The sequence below is a fragment of the Anabas testudineus genome, chromosome 16 (genome assembly GCF_900324465.2).
Source record: "Anabas testudineus chromosome 16, fAnaTes1.2, whole genome shotgun sequence".
NCBI lineage: Eukaryota > Metazoa > Chordata > Actinopteri > Anabantiformes > Anabantidae > Anabas > Anabas testudineus.
Genome location: NC_046625.1, coordinates 7275940 through 7295728, shown reverse-complemented (window position 1 = coordinate 7295728; position 19789 = coordinate 7275940). Strand labels below are relative to the sequence as shown.

The window sequence follows — 19789 nt, the reverse complement described above, 5'->3', positions numbered from 1 at the left end:
GTAACAGCTTGATGTAATTGAGCAAATCTAACAGTAGGGGGGGCTGAAGAACCTCTAAACATGTACTGTCAAAAACCGACTGACATGCTTTTCTACAGGGTATTTATTGATGCAGTCAGACATTTTTTTCTTAAAAATGCACACATTGATTATAGGTGTGATTGTAAGGTCAAGGTTTTTCATAATATGCTTGAATATTTTGCACAACTAGGCTCCAGTCCTGTGCAGAATTGTTATAGTAACAGCTACCTGTACCCATGACATTTGTGTGCAACCTGCCTGCAGACAAGTCAAAGTGAGACTGTGATAGTCTGCACTCCCCCATTCAACCACTCTCACACACACAAACATGCTGCATACCGTGCAGGCAAAACATGCTGAGACATTTCTCTGAATTGATCTGAGGGAGGAGGATTCTGGTGAGACCTTCCTAATAATCTTGGCAAAGGAGAGACAAAAAACACTACATACCCTGAGGCACACGGTCTACCTGCAAAACAAACAGAAACCAGAACTCGTGGTAGCCACCCTGCAAGACTTAAAAATAAAAAATAGCTAAAATATTTTTTATAAAATTTGTTGCCTACATGTTTAATTTATGTGTGCACTTTTATCTTAGTGCCATAGTCAAAACTAACAAATAACAACAAGAGACTTTTCCCTTTAAAAAGTGCTGTAAAGGCTACATTTGCACAGATTGGGCCATAAGTAATATTACACCAATACTGTGTGAATTTACAAATTAAAGTCCAGTCTACCTAAGTTTCCTTATGCATGTCAGAGTTTCTAAAGCATGTTTCTCTCATAGAGCCTGAGTTTTAAGGTATGATTCAGTTTCCTCTTTGAAAGGCTGTGGGCAGGACACTGTAAAGCCACACAGTGTTTCATGTGGCTGGGGGCATGTGCTATGCTGAGTCAAGGCAGGAAGACTAGTGCAACTCGAAGAACCCTCTGCCATTTAGATTGCCCTCTCTGTGTCTGTCACACCTGCCTACTGGTTGGAAACTGGTAGCTGTGGGTGGAATTTAGGGTTAATCGGTGCGTCTAAATTGGGAACAGGTGGGCTTTACTAAATGTCACTGTCTTTCAAAAATGTGCTTGCTGGGTAAATGTGTAAGAAAGTGGTTTTAGGTTTGTAATGTAATTCTATGCAATTACAACTATTAGAAAAAAAAATGAAGCATGTACCAGATGAATTGAATTGAATCACTGAACTCAGTGATACAGTTTCACTGAGTCATATAGCTAATGGAACAGAAGGTAATATGTATAGGGCAAATAAGGGGCCATATTTATGTCAGATATCTTCTATCTGGCCATACAACATTATACCTTGTACTACTGCTACTTGTGTTTAGTTAATGTTTGATTGCAAATAATACTTGATGCTAATGATGCCCTCCAACTTTTTAAAATTTGCACCATCTTCATTTTTTATTACGTCTTTGGTTGGATTATTACAGAGCACTTGTGTTTGAGAAACGTTGTATTTTGTTTTTTCCTTTGTTGAACATTTTACCACTGCTGTGTTACAAACCCTCATAAGTCCAGAGAGCTGGGTAGTTTTAACCATGTTTGTATGCTGGGTACATTACACAATAAATAACTATGACATTATGATGTCATTGTATGCATGTCAACACTGACATCTGTAAGGGAACTAAACTTGATTAATAAGTTTTGAAATTTTCCAGCACTGACAAAATAAACAATAAAGAAACGGACCTTATTTTGCAACTACTGTGAGAAATGCTCGACTTTTATTAGACTATGCAAAGAATTTCATCATCAGTGCGCAACCATTTCCTAGGAAAACAGACAGCTGCTGCCATTGGTCGACGGCGGCTGTCAATCATGTAACTGTGTGCGTCATTTCCGTTGTCAGGTGGCGCTGTCGCTGTGGAAAGATGCGATCAGCGATGAGCGGAGGCTTTTCCTTAATTGCTCATTTCGGTAACAGAGGCTAAACAATCCGAAACCAACCCTCTGTTGGCTCTCCTGCGTACGCGAGACGCTCCGCATATCCACCAGAGTTTACCCACGAAATGTCCATGTGGTAAGGAGACAGCGCAGACTTTACCCGGCGGTTTTGGCTCGAGGTAAGCGAGGTGGCGACTACGTTGCTATCTAGCTTTGTGGCTCGGCTGGCCAGCTGTAGTGTTAAACGACCGCGTTTAAATGGCCTCCCCGGCTGCTCCGTAGCCTCAAGCTTGGCGATAACCAACGTCGCTCGTCAGCAATTACACGAATGCCTTTCTGGTATGGTCAGGTACACGCTAAAGTGGTGCTAACATAGCTAACGGCTGCTATGTGTAGTTTGCACCGTAAGCTAAACTCCTTCTTGTGTTGTGAGTCCCTTTGTGTGACCGGTGTGCCTGAAGCTGTGGCAGCGTCCTCAGCCTGGGGATTCACTCAGCGTTGTTGTTGGACTAACGTGAGTTAGGTTTGTACGTGCACTCGCTCTTAGCTTTGTCATTCTCCCTTTATTATGTGCAGTTGACGAGCGAGTAACGTAATGTGTGCGTTTGTGCTTGTTTTTAACGCCGATTGAGGAGCCACCTCGGTCAGACTGCTGTCCACATTGCCGTGTGAAGCGACTTAAAACGTCTCCAGGCGGTCAAATAGAAACTGCTGTGAGCACAACACTGGAGCTCCTACTTGTCCGAGTTAGAAACCGAGCTGTCTGTGGAATTGGTTTTTTGCACAAGTTGCGAAGCATAACGTCAGCTTCACTCCAACGTTACGCGACTCCTCGTTTTACACAGCTCGCTGCCAGAACTGAACTGAACTGCACTGTGTCCAGACCTTGTGGTCGCAAAATGGCACCAAACAATGTGTGACAGACTGTGTGTGTGTGTGTGTGTGTACTTGCAATTATTTTATAGTGAGCGCGACCTTGTGTCCACAGCATTGTTGTGCAGTCAAGGGCGTTATTGCAGTATTGTAGTAAACAGCTGCAGTTATGCGTAGGACAGCTTGTATGAGCTGACATGATTGATTGGCATTTCAGTGAGCCAGCACCATTGAATCATATTTGACCTTATCTTTTGTCCTGACTTTTGTGTTTGATCTATTTGTGGGTTTATTGATTTGGATTATACTGTCTAGCTGGCTTCATTTTTAATCCACTCACTTGTTTACTACCTGCTTAAGTTTCCTTATGTTTTCTTGATACTACCTTGATTTTGCAATTTAGCTGTTGTTGCAGAGCTAGACAAGTGGCATGGAGTCTGGGTGGGTGGATCTTGAGACACCTACGTGGTTGTTTTGTTCTGATACTATTTAAGGAGCCCACATTTCTCGTGGGCACCGGCAGCGTGTCTCTCCTCCTTTCGTGTGATATGATTCAGAGGCTGTATCTGTTCTTGTCCTCCCTCTGGTACAGTCAGAAGCAGAGGCAGTCTTGCTTACCAGATCACTGGCTGTGCAGAGAGGCACAGCAGTGTCAGAAAAGGATAGCTGTGTGCTGTCATCATGCTGATGTCATTTAGGTCAGTCTGTATTAGTTGGTTGCATTGACCTTTGCTTTTTAGATGTGTTGAGGGTCAGCTCCACAGCACTACAGCTGGTGTTCAGTAGATAGATGAATAGCCTTGGGTTAGTTTACTATTTGTTGAATTGAAGTTTCTGTCCATGAGTCAGTTGTTCATGTTATAAGTTCAAGGTGCATGAATGAAGTGTTTTCAAAATGCTATCTGGCATAAAAAGTGCAATCACAAATAACCTTGTTAGAAATGTGTGAATTTGTCACAGATTGAATACCTTTTATTTTTTCCATCTGCTTATTTGCAGCACTCAAACTAACAATTTAAAATATATATTCTAGCACTCGAAGCAGTATGTGCATTGTTGATTCTGCCAACTACTTTGACCGTTGGATGAAGTTTTTTTTTTTTTATGGATTTCCTATAAAGGACCCTCATGAATTGCAACAGCTGATTATCTGTTGCTTTGCATGCTCAAGAGTAAGATGCTCTCTTACTATTGGCAGCGTGACTTGGTGTCACTCTGGCTTGCGCCATAAATGCTGTCAAAAAAACCTCAGCTCATCAGACTCAGTGGGTGATGACTAGTGGAGATAGAGACAGATGGGCGAGAGACATGATGATGACACTGTCTGCTGTCTGGGATCACAAAAAGCCTCATGGAAGTGAGATTTCATATCAGCCCATACTGACTGCCAACTGTCCTGCCTCCTCTCTGCCCAAAAATGCCAACTGGCGAGTGGCGCACGAATAGTTTTGAAACAGGAAGATGGTGTAATTCATTAGAAAAACAAATTGATCTACTTTGTTCCACTTGCAAGACTGGTTACGTATTCTGAAGGTTTTTGGCATTTGTCATCTCATTTGGCATGTGTCAACTCACATCTATCTTGTAGATTATGAATTACTTTGAATTTTATTAGTCTGAATCATCTCTTTTGTGTATTTGACTAAAATATGCAGGCCACCTCTATCAGTCAGTGTCATTTTTTTCTTGAGATATGGCACTTTGTGTCGTCTTTTTTATGGACCTAACTTCTTGATGGTTGTTTTATTTTCCTCACGCATGTCTGAGGCTTAGGGATACATTTCACACTCTGACTGGTGTTGTCACCTGGACGTTTAAGCATTTTTGTCCAATGGAAAATCAGGACGACAGCAGAATGAATCATTTCTCTTGGTTCAAGGCACTACTTCCCTGTTACAGGGAAAACAGACAAGGTTTCATCACATAGGAACTCAGTATCAGTAAACAAAACATACCTCTGAATTCTGGGAGGTAGAGCTGCTGTGGCGGTTAAAGTAGTTTGTGTAATGATGATGTGTCACACTGTGCCACTGTTTTGTTTTTTGTGTGTGAGAGGGAATGTGTGCATGTGAATCTTGTTTCTTATCATAGTGTAAAGGTTTGCAGCTTGGAATTTGATTTGTTTTTTTCTGCTTATGTTGAACATGCATGTCCTTTCAGAGGAAGATCTGCATAGATAAGCAGGTTGTACAGATTTTTAGATAAAATATGCAGATTAAGAACGGAAGGATTTTCTGAACTTATCCTCCTTATATCAGGAAAAGCTTAAGGTTGATATGTGGGTCTCTGCAGAGATGTAAGTTAAAAATGCTTAATTTAAGAGAACCTTGTTTTACTTCAATGCATTTGCATGTGAGAGGTTTTCATTTACATTGCAGATTGTGACACACTCACATTGCCTTTTGGGGAGATTGAAACTAAGGGTGTCACCCTTGACGCCACCAGTCATCATTGTGAATGGAGCTCTAATGGCCTTACATTCACACTGAGGTGTTGGTAAATGTATGGGAGGGATATTTAAAGTAGGCTGGGAGGAGCTGCCCTGAACTTTACCTTTTTTCACTTTAGTTCACGGTTACTCTCGGCTGGCCTATAGTACTACTGCTAAGCCTCTGGGTAAAGTATTTTTAACACACTGTTTAGACAACCATTGTTTGATTACCGGTTTACTGTTATTTTTTTGCTATTGAGTTGAGAGGTTGTGTCCTTGTAGTCACATGCATGCACTTACCCTTTAACTCTATCCCATGCTCTAATCTGATTTATTTCTTTGCAGAGCTCCACTATGTCCAAGCGGCGCTCGTCGGAGAGGGGGGCTGGAGAGACATCAGGCAGGGCCAGCAAGCTGCAGTGTCCTGGGATATCTGGCAATAATGCCAAGAGAGCTGGTCCCTTCATCCTTGGTAAGGAAGCTACTACATACTCCATACTTTAGTTTGCTCAATCCTCAAAAATATGACATGGTTTTCTTTTTAGCTGGGATTGGACATAATGTGCATTTTTTTCAACACTTGAAATCCTTAAATCTGTGTGCAGGAAATCAGTAAATGGTTTATATGGGAGTCATGGGTCTCTCGGAGCCAGTGCTTAATTTGTAAACGGTTCTCTGCGTCCTGACAGCTAAAGAAACGGCTATCAGCCGAGAAAACAGGTGTCAGAGTGGCACCAGGAGCCACTTGCGTCAGGGACTTGGGTGTTGGATTATAGTGACCAGCAAGATCAACTAAAGCTTTGCTGTAAAGATAACAATCTGTGTATTTTTTTATTAGTTGGGTTTAACTGTATAGATGAAATATAGTTTAGCTTGCTAAAGACTAAAGCTAACAAAGCTTATTATTATGTCAAACATAATCAAATCGTAATTGATCACAATGAACAGTGACTCTCTAGCCTGTGGAAAAGCAAACCAGTTCTTAGGTTTGCAGTTTGAACCAACTCTTAACCAGTATCAGCATTAGCCCAGAAGTAACACCAAGTTTGTGTTGGTCGAAAAGGGGTATGTGTGTATGCACGCCTGAGACAAGAATGTCAAGAATTTTACTGATCCCCATGACATCGGCCAGAAAGGTCTGAGTCTGTGTAGAAGCAGTTATTTTCTCCCTCTGGAAAATGTGTTTTTCTCCCATACTCTCAAACATCTAGGTTTTCTACTACATAAAGCTACTATTTGCAATTTAAAGTGCCAAAGAAAACATTACACTAGGGGTGTTAATGAGTACATGCACAGCCTTTAATGAGTTGCAGTGAGAGCACAACTCCGGCATGGAGGCTGCCTTTTGGTCATGCAGCTGTTCTTTATCCTAGCAGGGCCTCGCCTGGGCAACTCACCAGTGCCCAGCATAGTGCAGTGTCTGGCCAGAAAGGACGGCACAGATGACTTCTATCAGCTGAAAGTAAGTCTTCTGGGATTGTTTGTTGTCTTTTTTCTTCTCACAAATGCAATTAGATAAGCATATAGTGGTTGTAGCAATAGCAATAAGGAATGAGTGTATTGTTCAAAACAAAGTTATTATGCCCCAGAAGATGTCTGAACCTTTGACCTTTCCTTGTTGGTGTTCATTTAATGGCCCCCTGTTTAAACAAACAAAACCTCAGCTGGGCATTGTTTACTGGGGCCATCTAATGTCTGTTACACAAGGCTGGAGTGCAGAGTTTTAGTACAGGCACTAAAGGTTGCCTGTGTACAACAGGGTTAAAGCTTTCTGCTGTCTAATCTTGTCTGGGTTTCTGCCATGTGACCTTAGTGTTTGCTCATTTTTTGTTTGTGGTTACGGCAGATCCTGACGCTGGAGGAGCGAGTTGATTCTGCAGGGGAGACCCAAGAAGAGAGGCAGGGAAAGATGCTTCTACACACAGAGTACTCCCTCCTCTCGCTGTTGCACAACCAGGATGGGGTAGTCCACCACCATGGTCTCTTCCAGGTAGACTGAGCCCTGAATGTATTTGACCATTAAGTTGCATTCTATATAAGTGCATAGTTACTGAGACATATTATTAATATTAAGGGCAATGAAGAAGAGTTTATGGTGTATTGCTCAGCACTGTGTGGGTGGACATCCTGTATAATTAAGACAGATAAATATTCCAGCATCACCATGGAGAATTTTCTTTCACTTTATATCCATTTCAGAATGCAATGGAATATAGAGTTAAGCTTGCCATTTGTCCACCCAGCTGCTTCTGTTTACCTTATTCAAGTTGTTTCAGTTGAGAAGTGGGAGTATCATTAAATGACATATTTATCTGTAGTTCTTTTCTATTCACAGCTACATCCATTCACACTGAGCCCTCCTCTTCAACCTGTATCACCACCTGTCTCTTCTTACTTTGTTATATTTCCATCTGCCTTCTCTACCTCTCTTTCTGTTTTCCTTCTTCATCTGTCTTTCACATCCTGTCTGTTCCACTCTGTTGGTGTTCTCAAAATAGCATCATTGAGCCATGCACTCTGATTCATTTAGGCCTACAATATTGATTGGATTATTATAGTGTAACTCCACTGTGAGAGAACCAGTTAATGTACACTTTCAGAGGTGCTGACGGCATCTAAAAAAAACTGACAACCTAATATGAAGATCAATAAGAAACAGTGACTCTGCTATAACCGGAGTTGGAAAAGATGAATGACCTTTTGTTATTTGTCCTCCACCACCTGGGGTATAGGACTAGATGTTGAATTCAAATTAGCTACATGCAGCCTGATCGATCACCTCTACTGTGTGTGTGTGTGTGTGTGTGTGTGTGTGTGTGTGTGTGTGTGTGTGTGTGTGTGTGTGTGTGTGTGTGTGTGTGTGTGTGTGTGTGTGTGTGTGTGTGTGTGTGTGTGTGTGTGTGTGTGTGTGTGTGTGTGTGTGTGTGTGTAATGAATAAATAGCTTGATCAGCTGGTATATTACAGGAATCTATTCAGTTTGATGCATTCATGAATGCCTCAACTTAAATTGATTAAGCCAAGAAGTTGAAAAGTGCTTCTGAAATATATCAACAACTTCACTTACAAAAGAAGTGCTTCTCTGAGGATCGTATGTCACACTTCTTTGTTGTTGTTCTCCAGGATCGAGCCTACGAGATTGTGGAGGACATGGAAGCAAACAAAGTACACAAGATGAAGAAACGAATCTGCCTTGTGCTGGACTGCCTATGTGCTCATGATTTCAGTGACAAGACAGCAGATCTAATAAACCTTCAGCATTACGTCATAAAAGAGAAACGACTGAGCGAACGCGAGGCCATTGTCATCTTCTATGATGTGGTGCATGTGGTGGAGGCCCTTCATAAGGTCAGTCTAGGATGGTGTAAAAATAATACTTAATAATAATAATAATGACAACAATAATAAACCATGAATGTGCAGTTCTTATTTTTATGAATGAAAAAAGCTAAAATGCTACAATGTTTTTGTCAACTTAAGAGAAATAGCTTTATTATTTAGTAGCTGTACATCCTTTCTGATTACTCATTTCCCATGCTTGTGTGCCACTCCCAGAAACAAACTGATTGTTTTGATACCAGTGATTCACTAGACACAATATGACCAAACATTTTTTTTTCTTCTCTGTTTCCTGCATGCAGAAAAACATTGTGCACAGAGACCTCAAACTAGGAAACATGGTGCTGAACAAACGGTAAGATGAGACTCATTCAGGCTTTCAGCCTTATTAGTTAGCTGGCCAAAATCCTTCATTGTATGAAGTGGTCATGTCATTTTAAGCCTGCCAATAAGCCATTCTGCCTCAACTCACATGCATGAGAGGCCTCAGCGAATTGCAGCACCGTGTATCCAGTTTGCTTTTGGCTCTAAGCTCAATCGGGGGTCACATTCTCAGACTGAGAGTGAGATCAGTCGCTGGAACCTAGAGCCTCAATCTCTTCTGCTGCAGGGTCCATGACTGTAGTTACTTTAGGCTGATGATTCATTCCCTATAGTTGGGTTTTTGGAATCAGAGGATGAACTTGATTCAGGTGCAAAATACAGCAACGAATATGCCATGGCTTTTTTCATTCAGAGTGTTTTGGGTCAGACGCGCAGTTTAAATGGCTACTGCAGAATGGAAAAATACTAATCTGTAAATCCCTCTTCAAATTCTGTATACATAAGAGAGACATTATTCATCTGCTGTGCTATTGCTATTTGCTTTTTAATATTAATTTGTCTATGTTTTCTCACATTGATTCTATGGATAGCTCCCTCTTAACAGTGGAGATCTGCATTCACTGTCTTAGATTCTCTTCAAATCTTTTATGGAAGTCATGACTAACACACATTCTGTGATCCTCTGCTCATTTACCTACTTCACATTAGAATACCTTGTATACTTGTGTCACACACAGTTGCGCATAATCGTAGTTGTCCAACATACTGTTCAATCTCTTCTTGGCCACGATCTGCGTTTCTGAGTGTGTACATTAAGATGCCACATTCTCAGCATATCGCCACCTGCAGCAGTGGGGGTAGTAGTAGTAATAGTACTAGTGATGTTGGTGATGAAACACTGTTTTGGCCAGGGGAGGAGGGTTGGGGGGGAAGGAGCAGACGAGCGGAACACTCCGTCCCAGCTGGAGACAAAAGAGAGGCCTGCCAAAGGCCCCATAGCTCAAAGCTGACTCACACTGCAGTGCACGGCACACACACACAAATACAGTCATTTATTGACTGTTTTATCTTTTTTTTTTTTTTTCACACCCCAATCGCTATGCCGCTTTCATGGCCTTTTTTTAAATTTTAAATTCAGTGTCATTTTAGTTTTTTCCGCTCTTCTTTTTTATGCATCATGTTTTCTTTACCCACATATTTTCTCTTCCATCACCGTGGATGTGCATGAATGTACAGACAGTAAGCAGGCAGCCAGATTAGAGGCAAGCCCATTCTAAAATCTCCTCTCCTCCACTGTAGCTAACTGTCACTCTGGGAAATGCACCTGTGTCATCAACAAGCTCAGCAGTTTATGCAAGAATGATGCGATTTCCTCTTGCAGAGCCAGCTGTTATGAAAGCAGGATGTCATAAATCAATGTGCAGGGTTGTTGGTTGATGATAGATCAGAGCTGGTTGTCTTCCCAATTTTATGTTGTATTTTTTATCAGAACATAATCATTTTTACCCCATTGCAAAGTGTTTTTATCTTGTGGTTTTGTCAATTTTCAAACGGCAATTGCAATGACTGAATGGTGGCGAAAGGAGTCTGTAAAATTTAATTTTTTTGAAACTCATAATGATAATAGGCAAGCAGTAGCCATAATGCAATAATACAATTAATAGCAGATTAGTCTAAAGAAGATCAGTTAACAAGAAATGATATTTGCTGAGTGTATAGAAGCTGCCCTGTGTTTAACCTCTTTTCTCATCAGCTGGTGTAGTTTCAGAAAAATGTTGCAGGCATGGGGATGTTTGGGTTTCAGGTTTCCTGACTTACTTGGGGTCCCATGACCAGGAAGTAGAGATGGTGTGGTCTCTTCAGTCCCCAGGGACTGGCTCAGGAGGCAAACATGCAATTTAATTTACCCAATCTCCGGTGCAAGAATAGAAACCCAGGTCGTGATGCACTTAGACAAAGGGTCTGACGGTTCCTCCATAAAGAATATTTCATGTTGAGACTCAGCATTGTACTCTGTTACTCTGGCTCAGCATTGTGCTGATTGCAAGGACACTGTATAGTTCTAGAGACTTGGATCGCATCAGTAGCTGGACATCATGTGGATTAAATGTTCTAAGGGAAGACTGAGACTGGAGCATTTGATAAAAAATTGAGTGTTTTCAGAGGAACTGGCTCCAGATGCTGTAATGGGAGCAGTGAGTGTGTGTGATGGAGCATGGTGTGAAAGTGAGAGAGAATAAGGGAAGCTGTTGACCTCAGGCTTTTTAGAAAGCGGATGTGGGTGAGGAGCGTGATCCAGAGAGGACCCAGGCTCTAGACCGTGGCTGCTTTTGTGTGCACTCGTGCTTTTTCAGTGCATTTTCATGTGTGCGTGTTCAGTATGGGAGTGATTGTGTGGGTGCGCTTAAAGTTGCATGTTTGTGTACGTATTTTAAATCTTGTTGAGCTTTATATATTCGCTTGCCAGCCCATCACCATGCAGGCTTAGTCATCAAGACAATTATCCCAAGCCACAAGTTGACTCATACTGTATGTTTGTCAATGTGTGGCTTTATCTTCCCTTTCTCTGCTAAAAGATCACACAGGCATAAAAGGGTCCTTAGTTTCTCTGCTTTAATACTATTAGGTTTCACTCTACCACATGCAATCTAAATTTACCTTGATGACTCAGAAAAATCTAACAGCACCACATTGTTTCCACAGAAACAAAATTAATCAAACATGGCTCATAAAAGCTGTGGGTCTTTGCAGACTTTGAAGTGCCAGTGTGTCTGGTGTGGTTTTCTTCTTGAAATGTAGGAAGATAGCAATAGGGTAAAAGTGTGTTGTTGTTGTTGATGATGATAATAAACATACATGATTCAACAAAATTTTTTTAAGAGTTTGAGAGTCTTCTGTAAACCCCTAATCCACAGTGCTTTAGAGTTTAAAAGATCATCTAGTTGAAACTAATGGGTTTTTCAAAAGGTTCTGTCCACAGATCTGACATCTGCTGCATGAGAAGCATTATTTCGAAATTGGTTATAGGCTTATGCAAATGTCATAGTACAAACTTGTACTCAAAAATATAAATATATATATAAACATGTTTCTGATAGCAATCTGCAGTCACATTTGTGCTTCTATTTCTTCATGGGTAAGTTTCGTGATTGGTTAAAATTACTCTAACCGATCATGTAGATCATCTAATGTTAACACTCAGGATCAAGACTACGTTTTTTCTTCAGTTCAACATGTATGTTTTAAAATGAAAAATAAACCAGCAACTACTACAGTGTAGTTCAACATATGTATATGGATCTCCTAAATCAAATAGATTTTGAGGTATTTGAGGGAACATGGCTATGACGTGGACAGGAAAACCTTATGACATTTTTAAGATTATGGTCAGAATGAAGAATCATGTGTTAAGTTGACTAAGATTAAGAAAACATCTTAGTGCAAGTACAACATAAGGAGACAAACTTTTTTTCTTGACTGGGCGTGCATACTATGTTTTGCATCTGGCAGTCCTGAGATACTGATGTATTTTTACAGTGAAGTTAACCATGAAGTTATTAAAACAACAGAGCATGCTTGCAAGTTCTTCCTGACTGTCTGTTTACTTCAAGCCTTGGGCTGAATGTGCAGTGTTTCACCAAACTTAACACTAACTTGGTAATATGAGTAAGACAGTTTTGCTGTTGTTTTCCAAGGTTTTATCAAGTTATGGTAAATGTTATTGGTATATTTGTGTCATTATTTGATTCAAATATTGATTCAAAATGATATTTATCAGGTATGTTTGCCTGTTTGTGTCTGCATATAGGACTCACAGAATCACTATTACCAACTTCTGCCTGGGAAAACACCTGGTGAGTGAGGAGGACCTGCTGAAAGACCAGAGAGGAAGTCCGGCCTACATCAGCCCAGATGTACTAAGTGGTGAGTGGAAAAAACGCAACCATGTACTTTTTAAAGGATAATCAACAAAGCTGGTGCTCAAAAGGCTTGTTTCTGATATGAGGTGTCTGCATCATCCAGTTTTAATTCCAAAAAAAACAACAATCCTGTGTGTGCAGGTGTGAAAATATTCCTCTTTGCCATAGCTTCAGCACCAATAGAGCTGAAATGGGATTGTGAAGTGTATTTCTGAAAGTGAAACACAATTGTCTAATTCTCAGAATGCCAGAACAGAAAGTTCTAGTTACAAGAAAGATCTTTGTTGATCTAGGTCCAGGTCACATCCTGGCCCTCGTTTTGAAAACCATTGCATAAGATTTAGCCGTCAGTCTTGTGTTTGATTTTCCGGTTATTAGCCAATAAGGAAGAGGGTATGTTGCAATGTCGGGCTGACAAAAGCTAGGAATAGCTTTTTTCTTTCTGTAATCACAGTGATTTTGCATTTCCTTGTGGTGTGTGTGTGCATGCATGCGCGTGTTTGCAGAGGAAGCTACACTTTGCTCTTTGTGTGAAACATCTTCTTTTTCTGGTGAAAAAAATGGAAATCTATTCTCATTGTTCAAATATACAGTGCTCATTTGTTGAAGCGAGTTTGCAGACGTACACTTTCATCCTAGACCCCTAGTTCCATCCACTTAGAGCAACAGTCTGGACAGTGAACAACAGTGGGAAGAATTTTAAACAATAATCGTTCACCTCCAACCACTAGAACTGTAGATAAAACCGGGGCGTGTATATCAGCATAACGTGACAGGCACACAATTAAACAGAGCTTCAGTGACTCACACACTGATGACTCACTCGAGGGAAACTACTCCCATTTACCCCCTTCCCCTCCCATCCCCATCCCCCGCCTGTGTGTGTCACAAGCTTTAACATAATTGCCTGCTGCTGTTGCTGCCGCCTGCCTGGCTGTAACAACACTGCCTATGGTCATGCACAACAATGATGCTCCACCCTCACCAGCTCCAGTTTATTCATTGCCAATCCACAGCTGATTTAGTGGCTCAGTGATAATTATAAAAACAGTTCTTCCATTTCAGAAGTCAGCAGTGTGAAGATTTCTAGGAATTAGAATGGATATGAAGCTATTGCTTGTGTTTGCTCGTTAATCATTAGACCCGGAGACCTGACAGGAATTGAACTTGTTAAAGGGTTGATCACCCCTGAGTCATAGAGGGCGAAAACTGTCATTGCATTAGACAGACTTCAACCTCTGCTTATTGACTATTCCTAACATTTGTTGATATCAAACACTGATCCTCTGTTTCCTATCCCCAGGTCGGCCGTACCGTGGCAAACCCAGTGACATGTGGGCACTTGGTGTGGTCTTATTCACTATGCTATATGGTCAGTTCCCCTTTTATGACAGCATACCTCAAGAGCTCTTCCGCAAGATCAAGGCTGCTGAGTACTCCATCCCAGAGTTAGTACTTGTCCTATCCATGTAATATTTGGTGTTGTATGGTATTCAAAGCAATAGACTGTGCCTGCTCTGACAACAATCATAGCATACTGAAAGCATAGTGTACTGTTTTATTCTCCATTTATTCTTTTGTAATTCTGCAGCACAGAAGGAAAACAACTGTAAATATTATGTTATACTGACAGCAAGCTTGTTGGACTTCCCCCTCAAACAAAATGAATCATTGTTTATAAGTTTTCACCAAGTATTTCTTCATACTCCTTTCAGAATAAGAGGCATAATTGAGGCCAAAACAATGTGTATAGACCTATAGTCCTCTAAAAGGCAGTATTTTATCTGGAAAATATTTGTAATGGTTATCATTTGCTGAGAATTTACTACATTTAATTTTGGCCTTTTTTGAACCTGAAGCAATAGCGGTAGGGATTTTAGAGACAGTAGTCACATTGATCTAATAAATAATGTCTTTTGCCATTCCCTCTCCTTTCACGCAGGGATGGTCGAGTGTCAGAGAACACTGTGTGCCTGATCCGAAAGCTGCTGGTGCTGGACCCTCAGCTGAGGCTGACTGCAGGAGAGGTGCTGGAATCGCTCAGTGCCATCATTGCCTCATGGTAATTGCTCCCTCTGCTGGTTTCTAGACACATGACACAAATTGTGTTGCTTCTCAAATTCATAAGCGGAGAGCTGAGATCTAAAATGCCTATTAATAGTTTTTTTTTTTTTTTTTTTCTTCCTCTGTTGTACTGTTAGCCATAGAGTGATTCTGCATCAGTAGCTACAAACTGGCCAGCTCTGTGTTGTTAATCATCATAATTTATTATTCCATTGTGTTTTCCTAATGACAGGCAGTCTGTTTCATCACTGAGTGGCCCTCTGCAGGTGGTGCCGGATATTGATGACCAGATCAATCACCCAGAACATCTGCAAGAGGTATAGTAATGGAGAAACATGACATCACAGGTCTGATTATGGAACCTGTTGAAAAATTCATTTAAAATAGAGCTGGAAATGTTTAAGCACATCTATGTATAACAGTGGATAAACATTACCTTGTCAGATACATTTTGAGAACATGTTTATTTCCAATGGCTCAGATGTTGCAGGACACTGAACAGAATACATTTCCTTTCCTCAGGCCAAGGTGATAGAAGAGTCTTCACAGTATGAGTTTGAGAACTACATGCGCCAGCAGCTGCTGTTGGCTGAAGAGAAGAACACTATCCACGAGGCCAAGAGCTTTCTCACCAAGCGCCAGTTTGGCAGCATCCCGCCTGTAAGGCGTCTGGGCCATGACGCCCAGCCAGTCAGCCCGCTAGATGCTGCCATCCTGGCTCAACGTTTCCTCCGGAAGTAGTCTTCAAATACCAAACTCAGCCTCTCTGGTTTCCCCTGGGAGATCTGTGGAGTCCAAAGAGGATGAAGGAGGATAGACTGCACTTGCGCACACACAGGGCCCAGCCTGAAGCAGGGTACAGATGGCCCCATTTATTGTTGGGCTTTGGGCAAGCTAGGTGGAATAGACATGAGGAGGGCACCAGAACAAACTGCCAACCCAGAACTTCAGTCCTCATGTCTGGATTCTGCAGTGAAATGTGGAAAAGCCTGGAGGGAGATGTGAACCATAGGTTTCCCCTGTCAACAGGTCATCCACAGTCAGATCTCACTGTGCAGCCAAACCTGGTGGCACAGTCACACATGGGGCTAACACAAGGCTCTGTCTGGAGTGTTGAAGAGACTTTTAACTCCATATTCCTCCTCCTCCTTTGAGATCCCTCCTACTGTAACACTTTCACAACTCTGGATACCCTGAGCAATACAGGACCAGAATCATGTAGCAACCCTTTCTCTTCCCGGTGGTTAATGGTATTGCCTCAAGTAAGATCACCTTATCACAGATGCCACTTATCTATACCTGCATTCCACCCTCGTCTCACTCCTGCCTCTTCCTCTCGGTTTCCCTGTATGGAAAATGATCTAGACTGGTCCTGTCTGTAACTCTGACTTCAAATCAATCTACCTCTCTGTCTCTCTTCTCTGTTGGTAAACCATGCTCACTGTTCTGAGACAAGGGATTGTAACAATGGAGTCTTGATGCCACCAGTGACATAAAGCATTAATGTTTTCTGTCAGAGAAACCTTATCAGTGGTTTCGAAAATCTGAATAAGCTTTTTATCATATGTACCTTAACAAGTAGCATTTGATCCCTACTTTAGCATTGAAGATATTAAATATCAAAGTATGTGTACAAGCATTCTTTGATATTTGCAGAATGCATTGTCTCCTGCTTTTGCTCATCCCTGTGGAAATCTTTTAGCATCTAGGCAGCTAGTGTGAGGTACCTGGAAGTCACAATGCCAAGAACTGAATGGGGGGAAAACGTTGGATCCTCCCTGCCAAGGCAAATTGATGGCTTCCTCAGTGCCATTATAGTAAAGATCAGGCACTGTCACGTTTCTCTTGCCAAAAATCATGTCTTAAAATTACTCTTAGCCAAGGAAACTGGTACCCACAGCCTCATTCAGAATCAAATGGCTTCCAGGTATTCCAACTTCCCTGTTTTCCTTCATCAAGACAGATTGTGGGACAAGTGTTTTTCAGTATGAATGTGAACTGTCATTCTACGCTTTAAAATGTCTGCAGTATCCCTGAGTCTGTATGTATGTGTTTCAGGCCAGACTAAACTAGTCTGCGGAGCTGTCGAGCTGTTAACCCCTGGCAGACTTAGACTCTATAAGCTAGCCTGCAATCTTCGTGTTCTGTTAACTAGCCTGCCTCCGCAGCAGACACTGTGAAAACCAGAGCAGGCTTTGCTAAGACTTGCCGTTGACTGAATGTTTTAGCGATTGCCATTATTGGAAAATATCACATATCTATTGCCATTCTCAAGCCCTCTCTCTTGCTCAATTATAAATGCTTGTACTATCTCACTGTATGTAGGCTGAGAGACTAGCTAGTGTCTGGTAATTGATACTGTAATATTTTGTTGAGAAATGAATTTACAGACTTGTAGGTTTTAAGTTTAGTTGCTGTGGCCTCTCGGCTGTTTTTTTTTTTTTTTTTTTTTTTTTGTTTTTTTTTCCCTCTTCCTTTTATCAAGTGTTTTTTCAAACCATGGCAAGGCTACTAACCAGTGACTGTTGGACATCTGCACACTGCTACTTGCCTTTGCATATTGGTATGTGCTTTGGGCTCTCTAGTCTTTTTCCTATTTATATTCAAACTGGTTGCATGAATATAGGCTCTGGAATATTTTTCACATATTTCATTTTTTTCCTTGTAATTTCATGTTGATTTATTTATTCACTTGTGTAGATTCTCCCCTGCCCCACACCACTGGAGCTTGTATCACAGACAAGATTTCCATTAAAATTTTCCTTTTAGTGGAAATCTTTCTTAGACTAAGATTAGCTAGGACTTATGCCAGTGAAACAGGCCCCCAATCTCTTAGTTGTTGCAGCTTTAAGAAATATTAATTCCAACATTGGTTCTACATTAAACCCTCTCAATTCAATCCTTTTTCAGCCACATTCATGAATACGTAGCATATATTTTGTTTTCCTCTTTGAATTCCTAAATTTTCTTGCCATTTTGCCACAACTCCCTGTGGTCAACCTAAGCTACACTAATAACAAGACTGACTTTTGCATAGTTCTATTTTTTACACAATACAAAATGATACTCGCACATGAGGATTTACAGGAGGAATTTCGGTTGTGTTGTTTTTATTTTTCTACCATTACCCTCTATCCCACACCACATAAGGCTGCACTCTCTGGTCAGTATGTAAATATTGCACCATCATGACTGCACAAGTCATATTGTATGTAGATCACCCATTGAGATACCAACTCTTGTTTCAACACATGCCAGTTGACATGCATTATGGGCCACGTTGGCCGTCAACCACCGCGTCAGGAGGCTAAAATAATACGTGAAGAGAGCTGTCTGCTTTCTCCCACTTCAATGTGAATTCCATAGGTATACAGCAGTATTGTAGTAGTCTAGATTGTTCATCATATAAGGGTGTTTCATGCACACTGCAGCTTTTGCTGAGGGCTGACATGAAGTGATTGTCTGTGGAAAGTGTCTTGCACCATCTTCCATGACACCCAACTACAGGTTAGTAAACTAGAGGTTTAAATAACCATTTGATGTAGATGTTCTTATTTGCCCCCTCCCCTGTCCTGCCCAATCAAAAAGTGTTTCACTTTCTAGCTAGTGGGTTGTACCACATTCAATGTTTGTTTTGCAGAGCTGTATTGGTAGACTGAAAAGCATGGACATAGTGTGAGGTTAAACTCTGTGTAAAACATGTGACTGTTGCATGATTTTGAACTTGCAAGGTGTGCCAGAGAAATGATAGAATTGAAGAAAAATTACTCCTTTGGATCCTAAAAGTGAAGTCTAAAGCAAGAATTATTTACCCCCAACTGGATGTATAGTACAGTTTTACTGGTTTTCAGTATATTCAGTTTTTATTATTTTCATTCTTCTAAAGTCATGAAGTCATCCTTGTATAGCTGATATTACTGACTGTTTCAACTGGAAACTTGGTGTAGGATATGAAATGTGGTGCGGTGTAGTTTAAACCCAATGGGATAATGTGTTGTAAGCTGCTTGGTCGGACATGGGCATCTAGATACAGAAAACTGCATAATTGTACAGATGAGAAATGTTTGTATAAAAAACATATTTTTCTACTTCATCAGATCTCTACATGCATGTCAGCAATAAACTTTGATATGGAAACATTTAACTGTCACTTTGTGTTGTCACATGCCCTTTCATTGCCAGTAGGTGGAGCACTTCCTTAAACAATGAAAGGAAAGTCTGCAGGAAAAGCAGTGTGTTTAATATCGGTAACTGGAGGATTTTATTCCGAAAGTTGTTCTTTGTTGGCTTTGTATATATTTTTTGCCAGATGTGGATAATTCAATCTGAAGAAAACATTCAGCTGTATTTCTGTGCCAGACGTCTACATGTGTTTTCTCATGAAGCTGTTTCAGTCCTGTTAGGGGGAACGGTGTGAAGACGGAACAGAATATAGAATAATAATCCCTCTGTCCTGCGGTGAGTCAGGCTCTGGTAGACTGAGGTAGACCTGCTCAAACAGGAAGCTTCCTGCTGCGATTGACAGCGCTGCAGGACCCTATAGACTGCTCTGCTGACCCCCTCCCCGCTTCAGACTCTGAACGTACACACACCCTCTTCAGCAGGGCATTGATTCAGAAACCATACAGAAAAATACATAAACATACCCACAGAAGTGTCAGCATTAGTACGGTAGACCTGACATTGGATTAAATCTGTGAGAGCTGCATGTTTAAATGTTACACGAAGGCTCTTTTATAAACTCAGCCAGTACACATCTGTGTGTGTCTGCAAGTTAGGAGGAACATTTAGAGCATGAGTGTGGGTCCCACTGAATAAAATTAAACCTTCAGCCCACGATCAGTGGACAAATTAGGGGATCAGACCTGTGACCTACTTATTATAGATGAGTTTCAGTCTGTAAGTACTTACCAAAGGCA

At 41.1% G+C, this 19789-nt stretch overlaps 1 protein-coding gene across 3 annotated transcripts; it reads left to right on the top strand.

Annotated features, from left to right (window-relative positions):
* Positions 1–1892: 1892 nt before the first annotated feature.
* On the top strand, positions 1893–19014 carry stk40 (serine/threonine kinase 40). 3 transcript variants are annotated; one of them, XM_026371395.1, is made up of 11 exons: positions 1893–2099; positions 5570–5696; positions 6598–6686; positions 7071–7214; positions 8347–8571; positions 8865–8917; positions 12695–12810; positions 14110–14254; positions 14749–14868; positions 15103–15187; positions 15393–19014. In XM_026371395.1, the coding sequence occupies exons 2-11, from the start codon at positions 5579–5581 to the stop codon at positions 15609–15611; spliced, it is 1314 nt and encodes a 437-aa protein (XP_026227180.1). In that variant the 5' UTR covers positions 1893–2099; positions 5570–5578; the 3' UTR covers positions 15612–19014. The 3 variants fall into 3 exon arrangements, with proteins under 3 accessions (XP_026227180.1, XP_026227181.1, XP_026227182.1); XM_026371396.1 differs by having other exon boundaries at positions 1893–2056; positions 15393–15611; XM_026371397.1 differs by having other exon boundaries at positions 6601–6686; positions 15393–15611.
* The last annotated feature ends 775 nt before the right edge of the window (positions 19015–19789 follow it).